Source organism: Colletotrichum acutatum (genome assembly GCF_030867785.1).
Source record: "Colletotrichum acutatum strain CBS 112980 chromosome Unknown BDZ83scaffold_43, whole genome shotgun sequence".
NCBI lineage: Eukaryota > Fungi > Ascomycota > Sordariomycetes > Glomerellales > Glomerellaceae > Colletotrichum > Colletotrichum acutatum.
The window spans coordinates 207,736-227,852 of NW_026849037.1; the positions used below are offsets into that span (position 1 = coordinate 207,736).

Sequence of the window (20,117 nt, forward strand, 5' to 3'; positions counted from 1 at the left end):
GGTGGCTTTCTTATGTCAGATTCAACCAACAAGGTAGTGAAATAGTTGAATGCTGAACAGTAAGAGCATGTGATTGCAAGACAGCCTCAATGTTACTATTCCAAGTCAAGTGAGGAATTTTTGCTTCTTCTGACAAGACCGTCGTCAGCCTCCTCCGCTAGTGCCAAGGGGCAGGCGGGACTGTGCATCCGAAACACAGAGAGGGCAGGCGCGCACGCAGGTAGGCAGGAGGTACAAAAAGGCAAGCGAATGTCCCAAATTCTCGTCAATCACGAAGTGATCCGAACCCTTCAACATTCCAAACCTAAATAAACCTGGTGAATTTTGTACGTCATCACAGACTGCGTCACGCCCGTCCCTCTCCTCGCCATGGCGGCCTCAACGACATCGGCGCACTTCGTCAACGTCTATCAGTCGGTCGACAAAACCAAGCGCCCCGTCACGACATCTCTGGCAGTCGCGAGATCACCACGCTCGCCATCGGGCGACACCGAAGAAATCAAGGCCACGCTGCCCGAATACTACACTGCACCGCCATGGCGCCTTCTCTGGGATGATTTGGTGCTTTTCATTAGATGCATCGGTTTCATCCCCTTCGTCATCTCTCCCCTATGGTATCCTCGGCGAGATGGAGTACGATACCCAAAGCTCGACAAGTCATGGATGCCCAGATGGCTCCTATGGGGCCCCATCGACAGCGCCATCTCGGCCATCCAAACCTGGTACCAAGGCAAAGTCGACCCCTACTATCCTTCCGGCGAGATGGATGAGCTATATCCTTCGGTCGGAAACCTCTGGTGCCTCTTTATACACGGCATCCTCATCGTGACGCAACTCGCTTTCTTAATATCACTGCCGTTTCTCGCTACCCTTCCCTTCCAGCTCTTCGTCCTGTACATCGGCGGATTCATCTTCGTCAACTATATATTCTGCTTACAGCTCAATGCCGGAACCGAGAACAACTTGCTCAAATCCCAGCATGCTCTGTGGCCGGAGGCGGCTAATTGGAAGTCGCTGGACCCCAACGAGAACTACAGCGAAGAATGGATCTTTCTTAACGGCGTGTCCGTTGGGTGAGTGCAACTTGATCACATTGTAGCTCATGAACATGCTTCTGACGGGAGACTAGCTCGCATTGGCTGCAGGGGAACATCAACAGACTATCACGCACTTTTCAGCGTCCCATCACAGGTGTCCATAACAGAACGTAAGTTGTACCAACATCTGACTTTAGGTGCATCGTTCGCTAAACTATAATGCCGCAGGTCTGGAATCATCTTCGACCTTATCCAGTGTCTCTTAGAGCGATGCTTCTACTTTGGTACCTCGGACACCAGAACTTGCTATGCGCTCATCACAGCTGCCCTGGACCCTGCGCAGAAGAAAGACAAGACCGTTCTCATCCTTCACTCCCAAGGCGGCCTTGAGGGCAGCATCATCCTCGATTGGCTCCTCTCCAACTACCGCCGAGAGACCTTGCATAAGCTGGAGATCTACACTTTCGGTAACGCTGCCAACCATTTCAATGATCCCGAAACCTCAAAAAACGAACACGTTATCGGGCACATCGAGCATTATGGCAACACTGGTGACTTTGTATCCCAATGGGGAGTTATCCATTTCAAGTCTCTGGTTGCCGAGCAAAGCAACCCTCAGCCAATGGACGGAAGGCATCCTTTCTTGCCAATCGTTGATGACATTCTACGCCTGGATAAGAGACAGAACACCTTTGCTGGATTACTTTTCGAGAACAACGTGTTGGGTCACCTGTTGAACCAGCATTATCTCGATAGACTCTTTCCCCTGAACGAAACCCTAACTCGGGTCGTTGAGAGCAAAGGAAAGCCTCTGATGGAAACTTTCATGGCTAGGACTATGAGAGCTGGAAACGGCAGTTGCGACGTGGAAGGGCACAAGGTTTGCCAAAAGAGCAGACTATGGGAGTACATCAACGGTAAAAAGCCCAAGGAGTATGAGTTGCAGCAGTCATAGGCATAACGAGGGGAATAGATGAACTTATGGGAGTCAAATCGGTATTGTGGTAAAATGGCGGAATTTTGGGATGAGTCTGCTGCTTCTCTATGCCATGTGGATGGCGAGAATCCGGAGGTACGGGGCGTAATGGGCTACATGGGTATATGAAAACATGATTATTTGACTAAAGGCATTTTAAAGTATTCATATTGAGTATTGAATACTACCGAGGAGACATTTTTATGAATGCTAGTTTGCCTAAGAGCTGTTGCACAATTGGTTGACTTCTCATTCCATAAGGTTTAGGGGTTTAAGAGAACGAAGATATTGGACTCAAAGGTGTCAGAGGGGAGAGCATACCTAACTGAGTATTCCAAATGATTGAGAATCTGATCTTTGGAGTAGGTGACAACAAATTGCCTCAAAGAATCTTCTGTGCCTCCTCCCGCGGGGACGTTTAGAGTGAGACCATCAAGTCCCGGGAAACAATTCTGAACCCTATTCTTGAGACAATCGACGTGGTCTTTTGCTGTATTGATACCACAGATCTGAAAGGACAGGAATTCATTTAGGAATTTGTGTAAGCTTCAGTTCTCAAGAGATACATCAGTCCTACCTTGTAACGTCGGTACGGTAAGCCGGGCCGGTTGAGCCGGTTGTAACGATGACTCCTACACCGCGATCAGCAGTTCCAGGCAGCAACGAGTTGAAGACCGAGACTTTCGCCAGATCAGAGTAAACATTGTCATCAACCAGCAAAACTTGGAAACATCTGCAGGCTCATAGTTGCGTTTGGGAAATGATTGCCACCAATGGAAGGAATGAGGGCTGCAGAAAATACAACAACTCATGATCCTGCCAACGATGACCATGGCTTTAGCAAGGGGGCCAGACCCTGGTACGGCACATACAATGCCGTGTCCGTTCCAAAATCTGCCCTTCGATATTCACTATCAGATTGCCGCTTACCTGGACTACGTGGACATTCTCAAACTCTCAGCCACAAACCACTTCCTCCACGACCACCTCAACGTCCAAACCCTCATACCGAAACACCAACGGAACCAATTTCTCTACAAGACGGAGCGTTACGGCTATCGCTACGGGCGCCGCGGGTTTGGAGGGCGATGGCCGTGCTACGAATGCGGTCGTATCCTAGAGAAGAACTGCTTCGGCGACCGAATGAGGAGATTTGAAAAGTCGTGGTTCCGGAAGTCGTTGATGATGAGGCGATGCTGGGAATGCGCTGTTCATGAGAGGTGGTATGGGCACTTGCAGCCGATCAAGAAGCAAGGCGAGAATTTTTGTCTTTGTTGGCGGTGTGGGAGGCTGTGGAATGAGAAGGAGGAGGGGAGGTGCCGGAAGGTGGATCTTTGGATTAAGGTTGATGGTGTTCATGGAGAAAAGGACTCGGGGCCGAAATGTAAGGTGACAGTGTGCCATGGCCAAATGTGATATTAACGATAAATCTCGAGAATTGTGCGACAGAGGCTGAGAAGCCTTTTGCGAAAGAATCGGTCTTGAGAGAACGACGAATATTATTTGAAGGAATTGACAAGTTGATTGCCTGGGGTACTGCAACTGAAGAGAGCTTGACCTTTCTAGTGCCAACAAGCAACAGAAACAAGAGGTTTGATCAAGGTTTCCTGCGGCCAAATTGAACCCTACACACTAGTGCCCTTAGCTCTTGTGTCGCCGGCAGATCTGCAGGCCTCTCGAAGCTGATGGGATATGCGGACAGCGGGTTGCAACCTAGGATCTTGGGACTGGACAGGCTTTGGTCTTGTCCCACCCGGAATGTGGGAGAGGCCGTACCTCACGATGCTCTAAAAAGGCGGAGCCTATGAGAATGGAATCTTATCATGTCACTGGATGTACCAGACATGGTATTGGTTGATCCTGAACATCTGCACTGGTATCCTCTAGCTTTCAACTGCGAAAAAAAAAAAAAAACATCTCTATATCTAGACACGCCGTAAACAAGCCCTTGCCAGTGACGCCCGGCTGCTCCGGATGTTGCATATCACACGGTTTCGTTGGCCACCTCGAGAGCCTTATCAGCAACGCTGTTCTGTGCCCTTCCCGTCACATACTCCTTGTCTTCATAGGGCTTAGCTCCCATGTTTGTCCAAGCACGCTCGATCATTAACGTAACCTCCTTCTCCTTTCCACGGAAGAGCAGCTCCGTGTCCCCGATACCGAAAGCAGTGATGGATTTATGCTGTGACGCGTTAGACCTCAAGTTTTATACTTTGTAGTTAGGCGCCCATGTTGAAAACTTACAAGACCAAGCGTCAGTTTAATAACCCCGTCAGCCCAATAGTGCTCGTAAATGTTGGCAGGCGTCTTCGACTGAAGAGCGAGAATGAGGTTATCCGCGGCGTAGATGGCCTGCTTCATGGCGGCTCGGGCATTGGGATTGGTGACACCGGCTTCGGCAACATCACCACACACGTATATGTGCGGTAGCGAGTCGACATCGATTTGCATCGTTGGCTTGACCTTGATCCGGCCTGACTTTGCGATCGCCTTGGGGACGAAGTCGCTGATGAGCTGAGAAGAAGGCTGCTGGCCAGTGGCGTTCACCTAGACGTCCGAAACTCATTAAATGGCAGTCCAGAAATTGAAAGTTCGAAACTTGGCTCACCATGAAATCACATTCGACTTTTTGTCCAGAGCGAAGTGTGATGAAGCCATCCACCGGTGTTTCGGATGTTGTCCGCTCCCCGAGTATGACTTCAATCCCGAGATCCTTCAAGCCCGCGAGAGCCTCAGCCTGCAAGTCATGACCGAAGCGATTCATGACTGCATCTCTCGAGTGAACTAACGTGACATTCTTATCCGGGTACTGGTCTTTGGCATCTGTAGCAAGCTCGACGCCTGCAGCACCTCCGCCAACAACAACAAGATTTCTGGCGGCTTTGATGCGTTGCTGGAAGTTCTGCAGCAGCTTGATTCCTTCGACTTTGTCTGTTGATCCCACTCTTGAAGGCAAAGACATACCCACGCCCGACCCAGTCGCAATGACCATGTACGAGTATGGAATCTTCTCTCCCGTGCCTTGAATCGTCACCGTATTTTCGGTGATCGTGGATACGCGATCATGAACCCATCGTACAATCTTCTCCGAGCCTGCTGGCAAATAGGGGCCATAGGGGATGAATGTCTTATGCTCATGTCCCTCGACGACGCAGAAGCGAGGCAATGTCCAGGTAAATTGCCAATGTTGGTTCGGTTCGACGATGATGAGTCGGTACGGACCGTCTGTGGGAAGGGAGGTTGCGATGACCCTGGCAGCATGATACCCGGCAAAAGAAGCGCCGATGACTACGATGTTGATCGGCTCGCCATTTTTTGATGCGGGACCGGCGGGGAGTTTCCTGGTGGTGTAAGATCGCGAGAAAAAGTCCGCATAAAGCCGTAGCGAGTATCCTACAAGCCTCACGAAAAGGACGACCTTCCTAATCTTGTCCATCGCTGAACGGAAATCACCCGGAGTCCGCGGGCTTGTTGGTGGGAAATAGTCAAGGGAGGTGTGGTTCAATGATCATTGACAGGATCCGATTAAGCGGATGGTCTCAATACTTATCAGATGCATCTGATTAGATCAAAACGGGAAGCGGTCTCGTTTAGTAGCGTGCTGTCACTCGGCGGACGAATCGGCTGTGAAATGACCGATGTCGCATCGGCCGACGCTATCCCCGGGGCTGGTCAGATTCAGTTGTTGGTTGACACGCAGGCGGACTTAAAAGAGGAAGCTCCTCGGGCTTTTCGTATTGACCTCGGCCTTGACCTGACCTGGAGAATGTGCAGTGCCGCTGAGCATGAGATAAGTAGGTGTTACTCTGTAATGACTGACTTCCATCGTTTCTCAAGAATTCGGGCGCTAAGACAACGTGCCGCACTTTTGGGACGGTTATGAGCGTTTATTACGTACAAACGTCCCCGCCAGAGGAGAAACCCTCGCGCATTTTCCCTCTGAGGTCTAGTGGGAAAGACAACAACGTTTTCACCATAGTCGGTACGACGATCCAAAGGCGGCTTAAGCAGCTCCGTGGGCCCGTACGGCCAACAGCAACGAGATCTAGCCGACGCCGGTGCCCCTGTCCCGGAACAAGGAGCCTAATTCCCACTCCGAGAACCGAACCAGGGCCATCCAAACAACGAGTCATGGTTCTCCATGACGGACCTCGCGTGCAAAAGACCCTTTGAGAGGGAGGGAGGGGAAAATTATCAGACAAAATAAGCATTAGACAAGTCGATTGCATTAACCAAATAGGGGAATTTTCAAGCATGCTAGAAACGCAGATATCAAAAACAAGGTCCCTGACCTCTTAGACGTGTACCTCCTGAACCTGCACCTCCACAGCCATGGTACCATTGCTAGTCTTCTTGTCCACACCAATCACATCGACCACGGGAGCGGCCGGGACGCTCTTGACCTCGTTGAAGGCAGGGTATCCGGCAGCACGCCACTCCTTGAAAGTCATGCCCCCTGCACATGCAGGCATCTTGACCATGAGGGGAACGACTGTGTCTTCCGGTTGTCCCATGAGCTCCGCACTGTGAACAATCTTTTCGTCCAGAGTCTCGTAGCCCATCTTCTCGTAGAGCTTGTACGTGGAAGGGGACGACTCGAAGTACAGAGGGAGGCCCAGGCTGTCGCTAAGTTCCGCTCCCCACTTACACCAGAGAGCACCGGCCTTTCTGCCCTGGTGCTTGGGGTCGACGGCGATAACGTGGGAGTCTGAAAAGAGCAGGTCGAGTCAGTTTCTTTGCCAGGGGTACCCTTTGTAAAGCGGAGGTTGTTGACTTACAGATGTAGCGGCGCCCGCCAAATAGCTTCTCTCTAGCCTCGTGCAGGGGGTTGAGAACAGCCTCGGCTCGCTCTCTGTCCTTGCCTTCGAGCCAGCCAACACCGTGGTTCTTGCGCTCCTCTTCGGTACGCTCCCGGAGGTAGATGTCGCCTAGGGCCATACCCACGATCTCGCCAGTCTCGGTGTCGACGCACTTGTAGGTGTACTGGCAGTCGCTGTGATGCCACCAGGCCAATGTGCCAGCGGTGTGTGCCTTGCGGAACTCTTCAGAGTCTACGCCGTTGGGGAAGAGGACTTTGACCATGATCTCACCCATCTCATCACCAGTGAAGGCACTGAAATATGAATCGTAGACCTTCTGGATGTCGGGAATCAGCGCTGGCAGAATTGCGTAACCCATATTGACTAATGTTTTGGGGCAAGTGTAGTTAAAAGGTCTACTTCAACAGTGTGTGTTAAGTAAGCATTGAGAGAATGTTAAAAGAAGTATTGAAAGCTGGCAAAGAAGATGAATTAGGGCGTCTTTCAGAGCGATGATTCTGACCGAGGACTGAATCTGGACTTATATATGTTCCATTGTCTCTCCATATAGTCCGTATATCTATCATCTATCCAAAGTTAACCCGCTCAACCACTCCGATGAAGAACAAGAGAGCCTTGAAGTGGGACCCCTGCTCTGCTCGTGCGGAATCTCCTCCCGACCAACTTACCAAGGGAGGCAACATTGGTCTGGTCTCGCCCAAACCAAAGAAGCCTCCGGCTCAACCAACCTACGGAGAAGTCTCTGCGATGCGGAGCTTCAAGTCTTCGGCGTGGACCAGGTTGGTACGGAAACTCCAAAGGGAGATGCCAGTGGGCCAGTCAAGTTCCCGACTTAGCGAGCACTTCGGCGCGATTCCAGCTCGACCAAAGCCCAGGCTCGTTTAGAGTTATCAGATCCGCCATTCTAGCAGCAAAAGTCTGCTCGCGCCCTCGTGTTGGTCCCCTGCTCTGCTACTCCCTAGACCCCTGAAGATTTTCGGCCAAGTGTTGATGGTTGCAACCTTTTTTGCGGACTCTCAGACTCTGTGACTCAATTCCGCCCACCCACCCAAATGGGCGGGACAGCCATGAACTCATGCAGACCCGATGAATGAACTAGCAAAAGACCATTGATCCATGACCAACGTGTCTATGGAACTGTTCCCCGCCGTGTCGTTGCCAAGCTTTAGACATATAGCTACGATCAACAGCTGGGTTTAGCGAGTGGAAGGTAGTCTAAGGTACCTCATGCGTTGCCTTGTGCATGTTGGCATCCACATCATGAATCCGAAAACGATTGGTTCCAAGGCAACTAGACTAGAAGGTAGTCTAAAACTTCCCAAGCAGAACACGAAGAACCTTCAACAGTCTCTTAGTACCTCAGAAATGAGAAGTATCACGCATTGCCTCGCTTAGAATTGGTGGCGCAAACGCCACAAATCAAAGTTGAGGTTCCTCGCCGAATTATTCTCTTGCACATGATGCCAAGTCAAGTTATCAGATCCGCTCTGCTACCCCACCACCCTCGTTATCTGATCCATCCGTCCAATCCGGCTTTCGGCATCGTGGAGTCCAGGCAAGGTCCTTTACCGGAGGATCATCTCAGCGTAGACTAGTGGCAACGCTAGACAAGGGAGGTTTTCAGCCCTGGGGTTGCATTTGTCTAACCGAGGGCTAGACATGGGGGGTCGCAACTTGCAAGAGTCCCTTTGCATCGTGGGAAATGACTTGGCGCCTTCTTTCTTCGGAACAGACCGAGTTACTTCGCATGTGGCAATGGGTTCGTCTCAAGCTGGATCAAGAATGACAGTGTTCAGCAAGGGCCACCCCTGATGAACATGGTCTGACTTTTCGCCTAGTCTGGTAAAATCTGCCTTTGACGGGAATCCATCACCCGCATTACGAAAGGAGTTTGTAAGTTATTACTCGCGAAAGTCTTCGTTCCACACGTGTCTCTTCCTTAGGCCGAATTTGCTTTCGTAGGGCATAGCTAATGGACAAGAAAAATGGCCGCAAGCTAAGCTGCAGAAGAGAAACGCATGCTGGGCTACGTCCAGACTGATACGCACACTGCGTGCGATCAGTTATCCTGACATTGACATCTTCGACCCACCAGAGCCCTTCGATGGGGGTCCATCTGGAGAACAGAGGATGGAGCGAAACCTTTGGTGCAGGGGCACTCATCGCCTAATTCTGAGGCTTGGCATTACGGGTGCCACACGGCGCGGCTAGAAGCAATCTCGCTGTTGGCGAATCCATAGTCACATGTCTCCCTGGCGAGGTGGTCTTATCGACATGGAGCGTGGAGAGGGCGGGACAGTTCTCCGAGGCTGCTTTCAAGGGGTTGCAGGCAGAGGATCTTTGCTGCACCTCCATGACTACATGACTGCGCAGCCTGCAGATTCTCGGTGAGACCGCTCTCCTCGGCGGACAGGAGGCCTCAAGTGAGCATTTGTTTTGGGGGCTGCCAGTCTGTATTACCCAGTGTTGTCTTGACAATGCTATCGTGAGCAAGATTTTGTTGGTACATGTACCTCTCAAGTGCTCAATAACACTCACTAAAGAGCACCCGAACTATGGATCTATAACTTGGACTATGATTATGTACATTTTGTTGCGTAAAGCCCTGTCAATTAGCCGACTTGATTGCCACCTTGTCCAAAAAATACAAGCCAGCTCACTCCCATTATGCGCATTCTGTAGATTAGTGACATGCCTACTTGCTTCAGCACCTCGCCAAGACTACAAGACCGAGAACCAGAAGAATTTGGTAACGCAACATCTTCGCCATACCAAACGCTCATTGTTCTTGGCTATGATACGTACTTCAAAAGACTCATTCCCGTCCAACGTCCTCCGAAGACCGGCTGCAAATGATCAAACAGTGCCAGTGTGTCTTCCTCCTTGACTCCGGAGATGTCATCATAAACAAGTAGCTTTGATAACACGTCCTTCCCTTCTTGGGCTAGCTTTTCTGCAGCGTTTGACATCTTGCCACCATTCCGTGCTTTCAATATTTGGGATAGATGGAACTTCGCTCTCGCGGTCGCAGCATCTGACCAGACACTTTTCCCGGGCTTACCTTCAGCTTTCTGCAGTGCGTTGTTGACCTGCCACCTGGCATCCTATTAGTCAGAACGAGACTAAAACAACATTGAATTGACTTACTCGGCGTCGTCCCATCGTTCTAGATAGGAGTACAATGCACCCACAGCATACTGACTTTGTAAAGTGAAGTAGCTGTCTTTACCCTGAAGCCTGATCCTCTCGGTTAGAATTACCTCATGCTGGTCTAGGGAGCCCTGCAAGTCGCCACTCTGTAGCACAATGCAGGCAAGGTCGAACTGAAATCGTAGAACAAGCAGCTTGTCGCCAAATATTTGCATGAGTCGAATAGCCTTCTCAGCGAGCTGAATGGCTTCCTCGAAATCGTGCCGATACATGCTACAATAAGCCATGTGATGGGCAAGCTTTGCAAAAGAAAAGGGATCCGATTCTTCAGCGGTGATGGCAAGTAACCGTTCATGACAGCCTCTATAGATCGAATCGGCGGTTTTGAAGTCGTTACCCTGAAGCAATGCGTTGGCGTAGTCCGCGAAAGCGTTGATGACTCGGATCCTGTCCACATCGCTGAGCTTTCCTGTAGCTTCGAGCTGCCTTGCACGGTTTTGGTTGAAATCTAGTATCTTCTTTGACCGCTCACTGATTTCCTTGCGGCGAGAAATTCCAAGATATTGGAGCAAGAGGTTCATTGTGACGTGAATCTCAGCTCTTAGCTCATCGTGATTCGTTTCCAGTTGGTCCAGGATTCTCTCTGCAGCCAACAAAAGCCGCATGGCGTCATTTCGGAGGAACCTTTGCCACAGGAACACTCCGCCGTCCTTAAACAGCTCAGCAAGTTCGATGAAAGGCGTCAAAGCGATAACCGTACCCTGGTCGGAATAAATCTTCTGAAGGGTTGCGACATGTGGCAAGTATTCCTTGAAATGGCTCCATTTCTGTTGGTCTGGGAATTCCAAGGAAGGCCGCGGGAGCCGTCGGCGGACCAGCTCGACAGTCAGTTTGAACAACTCTTCAGCTTGTCGAGTCTTCTTGTGAAGCTCTCGGGAGATTCTGATCTGCACGGATCGGTGAACGATGTACATCTTTTTGTTGTCTTGGGTCTTCTCAGAAATGAAGTGCTTGGATATCAACTGATTCAAGATTTTCTCGATCCTGAGGGAATTAGCCAAAGGACCAAAGTGACACTTGAGGTTCGTACCTGAACGGTTGTAAATATGGCGGCCCACTCTGACCTTTCTCAACGACCAAAAGGTCTTTTGGAACTCCGTCGCTGTCTAAGAAGGACAATATGCGGAGAACCTTGTTTGCATCGCTGCTGAGATCCTCCGTGGAGATTTTCATGATCGTGTCAAGCTTTCCCTTGGTGGTTTTCTGATCTTCTGGACCGGAGCCTGGGTTGTTATCCATCCACCACGAATCCCAGTAGCTGGCAAACTCTGACGGCTTACAATTCATTGCCTTCATGTATCCGGTGATCAGAACAATTACCAATGGCAAGCCAGCTAGAGCTGCCAGATCTCCCGCGGCCTTGTACTCGGGATCTCTCAGTGAGTTAGTCGATGGGCGAAGATCTAGGGGAAGCCCATGAAGCAGAAGTTCTCTTCCTTCCTCCGTTGGCAGCTCTTCGAGTGTCTTGCGATAGTAGTTGATTGGCCTTGATGGTGCCGTAAGCCCTTGGTATCTCGTGGTAATAAGGATACTCCCCGTTGTCGCTGATGTCTTCATCGGCGTGAACCCGTCAATATTATCCCATTTTTCCACATTATCGAGGACCATCAACCATCGCTTCTTGGTGTTCTCCAGAAACTCACGCCCAATTTTTGTAAGCTCCTCTTGATCAGTGCCAGGTGCTGCCAAGTCTAGTACAAGAGCAATCTGATTGAAGGTTTCGGAAGCACCAACTTGTGTCTCAGCCTGGACCCAAAAGATGTACTCGAAAGATTGCTCGTATCGGTATGTGAACTCAGCGGCCAGAGTTGTTTTTCCCATGCCACCCTCGGCACTCAGAACATAAACCCGGCCAGGTTCTGATAGTATTTTGTAGAGATTGGCCAACTCTTTTTCGCGTCCTTTGAAACTTTCATCTTTGGGGAAGGTTCTTGTTTCGACAAGTGGAAACCTCTGTGTCGAGTCTGTGTCAGATCGAGGTCGATGAAGGACTCGTGCTGAGCTTTGTTCGACATGGCGGCTCGGACGAGTTCCATCACTCATCAACTCCTGTACTCTCCAAGCACCCGAGGCACCGGGTAATCGATCCCCAGCGGCCCTTGAGTAATCCGATAACGGTTCGTCCTCGTCCGAAACATCGTCGATATCGTTTTCATCGATGTTCTCGGCAGGTTTTGGACGTTGTCCGAACTGTGCGCCTTGCTCTTCAGCAAAAGCTTGTAGCATCCGCAGTTTAGTTCCCCTCTCAGACATGGTGTCGCTGGCACTTTGCGACATGATATCATCACTATCATCTTCTTCCGTAGACTCCTCCCCACACACAGCTGTCAAAGCCAATTGCTCCAAGTGCTCTGCTATGTGCTCCTTCATCTGTGCCGGGTCCAACGGGCACGGACACAGGGGACATCTTTCTCGCGAGAAGGACTCGCGAGAGTGAATCGGCCTCAGGAACGACACCATTTGAGTAGCCTCATCCGGCGAGAAGTCAGTTGAGTGTGACTTCAGCAAATGTTGTTTCAGGTCTGACTTGGTCTTGAATTCCTTCTGACAAGACTCGCAACTCCATACCTGAGGTATGAGATGACTTCGTAGCTCGTGTTGATACCACTCGTCACGCGCACCGTATGCTTTGCGGCTCCAGTCGCATTGATCAAAAGTGCAGAGATAAGCGAGTAAGTCTTCAAACACATGAGCTTCCCAATCCTCAGTGGTTGTCAACTCTTTGTATAGATTGACCTCAAAACAGCAATATGGACAGGTGAATGGCTGACCATCCAAGGATCTGGGCGGTAAAGGTACTTCTCGATGCTCAAGTCCCTGTATAAAAGGCGGTGGATCTGGCTTCCAAGCCGTGGACTGTGCGTAAGAAGTGAAGGATGCTGCACGAGAGAAATGGGGACGGGAGAACAGGGATGGTGCGATGGAAATCTCGGCATGTGAAGAGGAGCTATAGTCCGAGACAGAGACAGAATCGTGCTTGTGCTGTTTTCCCGGAGTTTCTTCGTTTAGAGGAACCGAGGGCTTCGTATGATCGCTGCCAACCTTGAGGGCTGGCTGCTGGAAGTTGAAAGCGTCAACAGCGACATCACGTCGGGGGCCCTGCCGAGGACCAAGTTTAGAGAGCTTGGCCTTAGTGCTCATAGCAATAGCCCTTCTCTCCCGGACAACGCGCAGGGATTGTTGACGTCTCCAGTTGGCTCGCCCAAGCCTTTCGATTAAGACTTTTGATGCGCCAGGAAACATTGATCTAGTTAACTCTACATGGTCGCGCAATGGATTATCCAGTTGGTCGCTGGAGGCATTCGAGCTTCCAGAGCCACCATTTAGGTCTTCTGGATAAGCCTCTCTCAAGGCAGGATTGAGGGACTTTAGCTGGTCCAGTGACTCCTCGGCACAAAGGAAAACTTCCTGGATTTCGGTAGCTATGCGTGCGCCTTCGGTCTGCTGCAGTGGGCTTGCTAAACCCAATTCATCGTCAAAAGAAGGGTCGGCCAAATCTGTGTCGTTCAGTTGGTAGGTTCCGCACTGAAGAGCTTCGATGTCTAGGGGTAGATATCATCAATCAGCAACCTGGGTATGATGGAAACAAGCCCTAGGTCGGTATAATATTAAGTCGTGACTACCTTGCTTAAGTTCATCTTGAAAGACACTCAATAGCGCAACAACCTGATCACGAAGCCTTTGATTCAGCCGTAGACTTCGGTCCAGATTGTAATTGGAGGCCCCGATGTCATTGCCCCAGGTTTTGAATGATGTCAAGACTTGGTCGGCGATGTCAAGTTCAATCTCAGGGTGGTTGCTCTTGAGATTTTCGCAAATCGTGCAGACGCTTTGTAGAGTTTCACGACACTCTTCGAACTTGGCTGCTATGAGAGCCTTTTCGCCGAAAGATGACTTCCGGTCTTTCCCAGAGCGTATGGTAGCATACACTGTCGATGAGAAACGAGGATACATCATGTGGCCACGAACTATCCAGGTCAATACAGAGGTCAATTCAATAGCGTTCAAAGCTTTGAAGTATGGAAGACTTTGAACACGATCAGTGGGGTGCCGATTGAAGGTCAAATGATGCTAGTGGGTTCGCCTTGGTAAATGGAGAGGCGGTCATGCTAAGTACATGAGTGTGCCTTGGAACTCTCCAGCTCGGGCAAAGATGGTGTGTGAGACGGACTGCTGACGTCCTTCAACGAAAAAGTACCGTGCTTCATACACAACACAACATGCAATGTGAGTCTAGCCGAATGAAAATCACCCATGAGCCGTAATTTTTTCCTGACACCCTCCCCGATGCGCCCTTCCGCGATGCAGCACGAAAGAAGAATTGAGGCTTGGATGCAGTAAGCATGCCAGGCAACTGCAGTGCTCAAAACCAGAAGTTATCGGCCAAGCCTCGAGAGTACAAACCCGGCTTGTTCCATACATACTTTACCATTATCAGGAATGATGCTGACTTACACAAGGGGCAGGAGGTGGCTGCTGTGAGCCGAAGCGATGGCTCCGGATAACGTCAGTAACCAAATCAAGGCTGCGTGGCTTGGATTCACACCGTGTGATGAAAGTACCCCGCTCCTAGAATCCTCGTCACCGAATGCCTCCTAGAGAATTGGGGGTGGGTGTGGTGTGCTACCACATGTGAAAGCTCGATCAGGCTGCGATTAATAGGCCCTTCTCTTTTGATCTCACAATCAGCTGGAAGATTTATTCATGATAGTCCTGTCCGAGATATCGTCCGCTCCAAACCATCACTCTCCTTCCACGCCGTATCCCATTATTCCACCGTCGACAATTCGAGATTCCATCGCAAAATGTCAGGCGTCGAAGCGGTAGGCCTGGTACTTGGTCTATGGCCCATTATCGCAAGTCTTGTCAAAGGGTATAAGGCAACTAAGGATGGGGATGATGGCAGATCGTTTCTTCTCCACATTGGTGTTCAGCAGACCATCTACGAAAGCTGTGTGAGACAGCTCGTCAAAGAAAATGAGGAAAGTATTGAACTCGAATTGACGAAGGAGGAAATCAGGCAACTCGACATCTCATTTTGGCAAAGTCCATCTTTTCGAGTGAAGCTGCACGATCGTCTTGGTGCGAGAGATTTTGAGTTGGTGGAATCTGTTTTGAAGCAGATCGAAAAGACATTGGAAAGCCTGCGTAGCCAACTTGAAAATGGCCAAGCAGATCTTGTGAGCTCATGCGAATCCTTCAAGAAGTATAATCGCCTGACTACTGGATAGACCGCGACAGGCACGAGGCGAGGCCGAATGAGGCATCACCTTCGTCAGATCAGAATCAACATGCCGCACTCGGAATTTCAGAAATCATTCGAAAAGCTGAAAGAACACAACAAAGAATTACAACAGCTCGTTCAGGTCTTTGAACAGCCTCAAAACAGGCCCAAACGGAAATCTCTAGCTTCAGTTCGGAAGCGACGGGCTTCAACCATGATGAGAGCGAGACGTGTCGCACCAAAACAGATAAATGAATTCTCCCGGATTCTCGAAGAAAGCTATCATTGTAGCTGTAGCGGTGGACACGATGCGGATCTCAACATCAATGGGGACGCTCAGTTCCAAGTGTACTTCCATGTTGATGACGAAACCGGAAGGGCCTTTTCGGGAGCCTCTCTAGAGTCCCGTCTTCCTACAATATCGGGAGTGTCAGCCATCAATATCGGAATTGAAGGTGATCTGGATAGATCGGGACGATCAATAGCGCCCGAGATTGTGGGGACACCCGAGCGGACGGAGTTCAGCAGAAGTCCAGTGTAAGCATCTGATTACCCCCTACTGATCGTATCTGGAGCTGACAGTATAGAAGTCAGGACGATGCTAGGACATCGTGGTCTCGATCTCGTCACAACAGCACTAGCAGTGGATCTCACGAAAGGAGAACAACTCGAGCACTCCCAATCATATTTTACCGACCACTCTCCGAATCCAATGATAATGGTAGGCAGATTGACGATATGTGTGATCTAGTGAAGAGTCTAGATAAGAACGTCGCGAACACTCGGAGATCGTATCAAACAGTTGGTACACTTGGCCACGGCGACAGACATTTTGCAGCTCGCCACAAAGAACCAGCAATGACAGACAGCTATGTGATATCACTCGATGAGAAGCTACCAGAAACCGAAGATTGGCTGCTATCCCGCCAGAAGCGTGTCGATATTGCACAGAGGCTTGCTCTGGCTATCGTGCAGTTTTGGTCAACATCTTGGATTGACAGGTGGTGGACGTGGAGGGATTTCTCAGTCAAGGATGATAATTCCAGGGAGGTCCAACTATTCGTGACCCGAACCATCTTTGCGCCAACTTCCGAGGGAAGTCCATCCGGAAAGCCAGCAAGAATCTGGCGGTTTCTTCGAGAACCACTACTTGTTCGACTCGGGTTTGCATTAATCGAGTTGGCGCTGGGCATGAGACTATCTCGATGGAGAGAATTGCATAATTATGGCAGCACAACTGGTGAGGGACTTGGAGAAGATAGTCAGGATGAGAGAGACTATGATACCGCTCTGACTATTCTCGGGCGGAAGATATTACAGGAGGAGATCAGTGTGGCATATCAAGCTGTAGTAGAAGCATGCTTGAAGTGCGAGGTCATTCGGGAAACAGGTGCGATATCTCTCACAACGGCTGCGAATTCTTTTTCCGAAGATGTAGACCGCGAGATCTTGCAGCCGCTCTCGGAGTACTTTGAAACTAATTGGGGAGATATGAGGTTGGATTAGGACAATTGTGTGGGCAGGCCAGTATTCTTCCTCAGTCCCATTGAACCAAGACACGCATTTCAATGCTTTCTCTTCTAAAATCCTCCTTGCTTGTGATGGGATTGTCGAAAGATGCATGGGGAACCCCAGGAGTCGCCCCCAGGGGCTCCTGTGAGTCAGCGTTCTTGAAGATTATCAATTCTGTCGGCAACTGATTTGAGAGGTAAAACCAGCTTTGTTTCTCATTGAAATGGACCTGGGTATTCTCAAAAACGTAATCGCGATCGACGACGTCGCCCGCCATCGTATCCTGTGCGAAGTCGACGCTCTGGGCATCGCACAATGCCAGAGGCCAATCGACCAAAGGCCCTCGAAGAGGATGCCACACGCTTGCAAGCCACCTTTGTCAGTCCAATCACAGCATGATGTAGGTGGTTCCATACAGTGTATGTGCAGAAACAAACGTAGCAGAGTCTCGGGGCAGCCGAGTTGATGGTAAATAAGCTTCGGGAGCCACGGAAGCAAGTGAAACGCTGGACAAGGCTTGGATACTAAGGCTTGCGAGAATGTTGTGTTGGGAACAGGGACACAGAATCGAGGCTTACTTGACACACTGCCAGCGTCGCGCCAATATTGCATCTGCCTCCCTCCCAAAAGTTTCCTGAATGATGGCCCTGCCACCTTCGTAGGTATGATCTGTTTGAAGTAACGTCAAAAACGCCTTGGGGCGGGGTAATTGGAGACGCGAGCTCACCGATATGCGCCCTCGAAGCAGGCTGATTAAAGGCGTATGAACTTCCAGTTGCAATTGGCCAGTTCGGATCTCGCCGGCGCACCTACGTCGTACATGAGCGTGTGTGAGCCAGAGCCTGCTTCACTAGTCTATCAACTTTACAGACTCAAGACGAGTACTGACCACGTAGTCGAGCAGATCAACTGATGTGGCCCCTAAAGCCAGTCTCACCGCAACCATGACCTCGGGAGCATGGGTTCTTTCGATCTTATCTGTGATTGCGTAGTCGTCATACTGCATGGTGGATGAGCAGTTGGTCACTGTGAAGCCACACTCGCTGTAGTCCAAGGGCTGAAGGCGCAAATCGTGGAACTTGACTTCATGTTGGACTCTGTCAATGTTGCTCTGAGAAAAGCCGTCTGCAGGGCTTGGGGTATATCGAAGCGTGTAAGGCTTTTCGTGTTCGTATTTTGGGTCGCGGGCTAGAAAATGCAGTTGCGCCGTCAAATGTGAAGGTGAAGGCAATGCCATTTTGACTGGGGTCGTAGAATATGGGAGGCCGGCTTCGAACACTCGAACTGATTAGCTCCAATGGTGACATCGGGGGGGCCAGAATTTATGTTGAAATTGACGATACGGCTGCTCACTCTCAAGTTGTTGTGAAAGCCAACCCTCCGACTTCGGGTAACTGAGGACGCGCACACCGTATCTCTTGCGGGCGCTATGTGGCTTCTTGATTGAACATGCATGTGGCCCCGAAATTCGAGAAGACTTGCAGGTCGCCAGGTCAGCATATGCTGCTTGTGTGTTACGTTCGGTCAATCTCTCATGTACCTCAAATTGTTCCCGTGATCGTCAACTCTTAGCTGATTCCTGCTTTTCGTGTGCTGTTCGTGCTAGCCCACATTTATGCTCTGAATGGCTTTTGTCATGATGATCATGGTAAGCTGTAGCTCAATCAGCTCAAATGATCGGTGTCCCCGGGACACTTTAGGCTCTCGAAGTGATTCACTTCTGTCATGGCATTTACGTGTGGCCATTGATCGGTTGACCGGTTTGGTTACAAGCTGTATGGTACAAAACTAAACAGACGAAAGAAGTTGATGATATCGTGGACTTCTAGACGCACTTGCGTACACGGAACGCAGCTGATTCAATGGCCAGGTTTACCAATCGGGGCATTACTATACGTAATTATCCACCCATAATACCAGAGATCTTTATCTCTGACCGCTACTGCACAGCAGCCTAAGCCAAGCGGTGTAGGTAGATTAGCCTCGGAGTACATGCAGATTGGTGAGAAAGTGTTGGGTTATCAGCTTCCAGTTGAAACATCAGTCAAATATTTGATATCTTCTAAATTGCTCTTGCCGCCCTCTTGTCAGTCGAGGTCTGACCGAGGGAATTCTTGTCCTAAATTCATTTCATTTCCAATTTCGCAAACACAACATCTATTCTTACAACGAAGATTGTCTAGGTTTACACTCAGAGCTTCAAGGCAGAAAATCCCTACCTTTTTCAACAACTGACCCTTCCACGTTTGACCACTTCCTTCGGTTCTGTGACCACTTATTCTTGATATCAAAAGGGCCGAACGTACCCTTCAACACTTCAGTTAATTCAGACAGCACACAGCCTCAGAACCCTCCACCATAAGACTATCAATAAATTCCATCACGAATGGATTGTTCCAAGCCCACGAAGTCCCAGCCTTGGAAGAGGACCTGGCCACCTCAGACCCAGGATGCGGCCACCAGAGGAGCGACAGCTGGAGTAGACTACGGGGCTAAAAGAGGCGAGGTCGTGGTAGTTGACGGAACTAGCGCCAACCTCAAGCCTCTTCATGGTCCTGTCTCCGATAAGAAATGAGGTCAGAGAGCTTCAACTTGTAAGTCACGTCTTGATATCTCGTAAGTATGGTTTGCCTAACACTCTAAGTGTCGGTTCTCCTCGGCCATCATGCTTTATCAAAGGAAGAATAAAGGAGACTTGAGAAGTCTTATCTTTTATGGTTCATGTGGCTTTTAGTGTAGGACCCCCCGTCTCGACCCGCAAGACGAAGTTGTCTGGTAGTCGGTGGGAAATCAACATGAAGTCTGTCTATGTTGGATTCGAGGCAGTTGGCAGAAAGGCTGAATATGAAAGACGGCCTGGGTCAAACCAACCGGCCTCCAACTTGCATATTACTGCTAAGGAATCAGGGGCTTCACCCACTTCCTCCTTCTACCTCCATACGGAGCAATAAATACCACTCTATTTACCCTTCGTGTTAACCGTACGGTTGCCCTGCTGGCGTGTATCTAGCATGTAGTTACGATATCTTCAGGACCAATAATCAGTAAAATGCCTAGACCATCAAACCAAACATTCGCACAGCATTTTGCAGTGTGCATTTGAGCTTCATAGAGTCGTCGTCGTCGACGGTGCGACGTAATGATGAGTCCCATGCAGCGCCATGGTCCACTTGACCGATATTTCATGGAGCTTTCGACCCCCGTCTCATTGAATGTTGATGTATTTGTGGACCATCTATTAATCATGAATTTATCAGAGGATTTTGACCACGGAAGAAAATGACTCCAGGCCGACTTTCAGGGGTCCTTTGTTGCACAGTCGTCTGATTCGTTCAAGA

General features: G+C 49.9%; 7 protein-coding genes across 7 annotated transcripts; 3 read left to right on the forward strand and 4 right to left on the reverse strand.

Annotated features, from left to right (window-relative positions):
* Nucleotides 1–369: 369 nt before the first annotated feature.
* BDZ83DRAFT_751892 (uncharacterized protein) lies at nt 370–1,992 on the forward strand (the record flags this gene model as incomplete). The annotated part of the gene is made up of 3 exons (XM_060514117.1): nt 370–1,073; nt 1,130–1,207; nt 1,266–1,992. The coding sequence occupies 3 exons, from the start codon at nt 370–372 to the stop codon at nt 1,990–1,992; spliced, it is 1,509 nt and encodes a 502-aa protein (XP_060365340.1).
* A 1,800-nt stretch (nt 1,993–3,792) lies between these two features.
* BDZ83DRAFT_740886 (uncharacterized protein) lies at nt 3,793–5,449 on the reverse strand (the record flags this gene model as incomplete). The annotated part of the gene is made up of 3 exons (XM_060513074.1): nt 3,793–4,195; nt 4,258–4,560; nt 4,622–5,449. 3 exons carry the CDS (start codon nt 5,447–5,449, stop codon nt 3,998–4,000), a joined length of 1,329 nt encoding a protein of 442 aa, XP_060365341.1. The 3' UTR covers nt 3,793–3,997.
* Nucleotides 5,450–6,215: 766 nt separating this feature from the next.
* Nucleotides 6,216–7,378, reverse strand: BDZ83DRAFT_620362 (acetyltransferase). Its single transcript, XM_060508189.1, has 2 exons — nt 6,792–7,378; nt 6,216–6,721 (listed from the first exon to the last, which is right to left on the reverse strand). The coding sequence occupies exons 1-2, from the start codon at nt 7,189–7,191 to the stop codon at nt 6,309–6,311; spliced, it is 813 nt and encodes a 270-aa protein (XP_060365342.1). The 5' UTR covers nt 7,192–7,378; the 3' UTR covers nt 6,216–6,308.
* Nucleotides 7,379–9,202: 1,824 nt separating this feature from the next.
* On the reverse strand, nt 9,203–14,059 carry BDZ83DRAFT_777435 (uncharacterized protein). The gene is made up of 4 exons (XM_060515479.1): nt 13,664–14,059; nt 11,074–13,585; nt 9,981–11,027; nt 9,203–9,929 (listed from the first exon to the last, which is right to left on the reverse strand). Exons 1-4 carry the CDS (start codon nt 13,998–14,000, stop codon nt 9,626–9,628), a joined length of 4,200 nt encoding a protein of 1,399 aa, XP_060365343.1. The 5' UTR covers nt 14,001–14,059; the 3' UTR covers nt 9,203–9,625.
* A 1,138-nt stretch (nt 14,060–15,197) lies between these two features.
* BDZ83DRAFT_310135 (uncharacterized protein) lies at nt 15,198–16,860 on the forward strand. The gene is made up of 3 exons (XM_060502305.1): nt 15,198–15,223; nt 15,275–15,804; nt 15,858–16,860. Exons 2-3 carry the CDS (start codon nt 15,302–15,304, stop codon nt 16,771–16,773), a joined length of 1,419 nt encoding a protein of 472 aa, XP_060365344.1. The 5' UTR covers nt 15,198–15,223; nt 15,275–15,301; the 3' UTR covers nt 16,774–16,860.
* Nucleotides 16,789–18,169, reverse strand: BDZ83DRAFT_310143 (methyltransferase). Its single transcript, XM_060502306.1, has 4 exons — nt 17,669–18,169; nt 17,507–17,588; nt 17,358–17,448; nt 16,789–17,141 (listed from the first exon to the last, which is right to left on the reverse strand). The coding sequence occupies exons 1-4, from the start codon at nt 18,014–18,016 to the stop codon at nt 16,805–16,807; spliced, it is 858 nt and encodes a 285-aa protein (XP_060365345.1). The 5' UTR covers nt 18,017–18,169; the 3' UTR covers nt 16,789–16,804.
* A 622-nt stretch (nt 18,170–18,791) lies between these two features.
* On the forward strand, nt 18,792–19,636 carry BDZ83DRAFT_620371 (uncharacterized protein). Its single transcript, XM_060508190.1, has 2 exons — nt 18,792–19,373; nt 19,424–19,636. Exon 1 carries the CDS (start codon nt 19,166–19,168, stop codon nt 19,352–19,354), a length of 189 nt encoding a protein of 62 aa, XP_060365346.1. The 5' UTR covers nt 18,792–19,165; the 3' UTR covers nt 19,355–19,373; nt 19,424–19,636.
* The last annotated feature ends 481 nt before the right edge of the window (nt 19,637–20,117 follow it).

Bases quoted from the DNA above. Each gene is read 5' to 3' on its own strand.
- BDZ83DRAFT_620362 (XM_060508189.1), bottom strand. From the start codon at position 7,191: ATGGGTTACGCAATTCTGCCAGCGCTGATTCCCGACATCCAGAAGGTC. The intron at 6,722-6,791 runs GTAAGTCAACAA...TGCTCTTTTCAG, and splicing joins TGGCGGGCGCCGCTACATCT to ACTCCCACGTTATCGCCGTC.
- BDZ83DRAFT_620371 (XM_060508190.1), top strand. From the start codon at position 19,166: ATGGATTGTTCCAAGCCCACGAAGTCCCAGCCTTGGAAGAGGACCTGG.
- BDZ83DRAFT_310135 (XM_060502305.1), top strand. From the start codon at position 15,302: ATGAGGCATCACCTTCGTCAGATCAGAATCAACATGCCGCACTCGGAA. The intron at 15,805-15,857 runs GTAAGCATCTGA...ACAGTATAGAAG, and splicing joins GAGTTCAGCAGAAGTCCAGT to TCAGGACGATGCTAGGACAT.
- BDZ83DRAFT_777435 (XM_060515479.1), bottom strand. From the start codon at position 14,000: ATGATGTATCCTCGTTTCTCATCGACAGTGTATGCTACCATACGCTCT. The intron at 11,028-11,073 runs GTACGAACCTCA...TAATTCCCTCAG, and splicing joins CCATATTTACAACCGTTCAG to GATCGAGAAAATCTTGAATC. The intron at 9,930-9,980 runs GTAAGTCAATTC...ATAGGATGCCAG, and splicing joins GAACGATGGGACGACGCCGA to GTGGCAGGTCAACAACGCAC.
- BDZ83DRAFT_310143 (XM_060502306.1), bottom strand. From the start codon at position 18,016: ATGGCATTGCCTTCACCTTCACATTTGACGGCGCAACTGCATTTTCTA. The intron at 17,589-17,668 runs GTCAGTACTCGT...TGTACGACGTAG, and splicing joins TTGATCTGCTCGACTACGTG to GTGCGCCGGCGAGATCCGAA. The intron at 17,449-17,506 runs GTGAGCTCGCGT...TACTTCAAACAG, and splicing joins TGCTTCGAGGGCGCATATCG to ATCATACCTACGAAGGTGGC.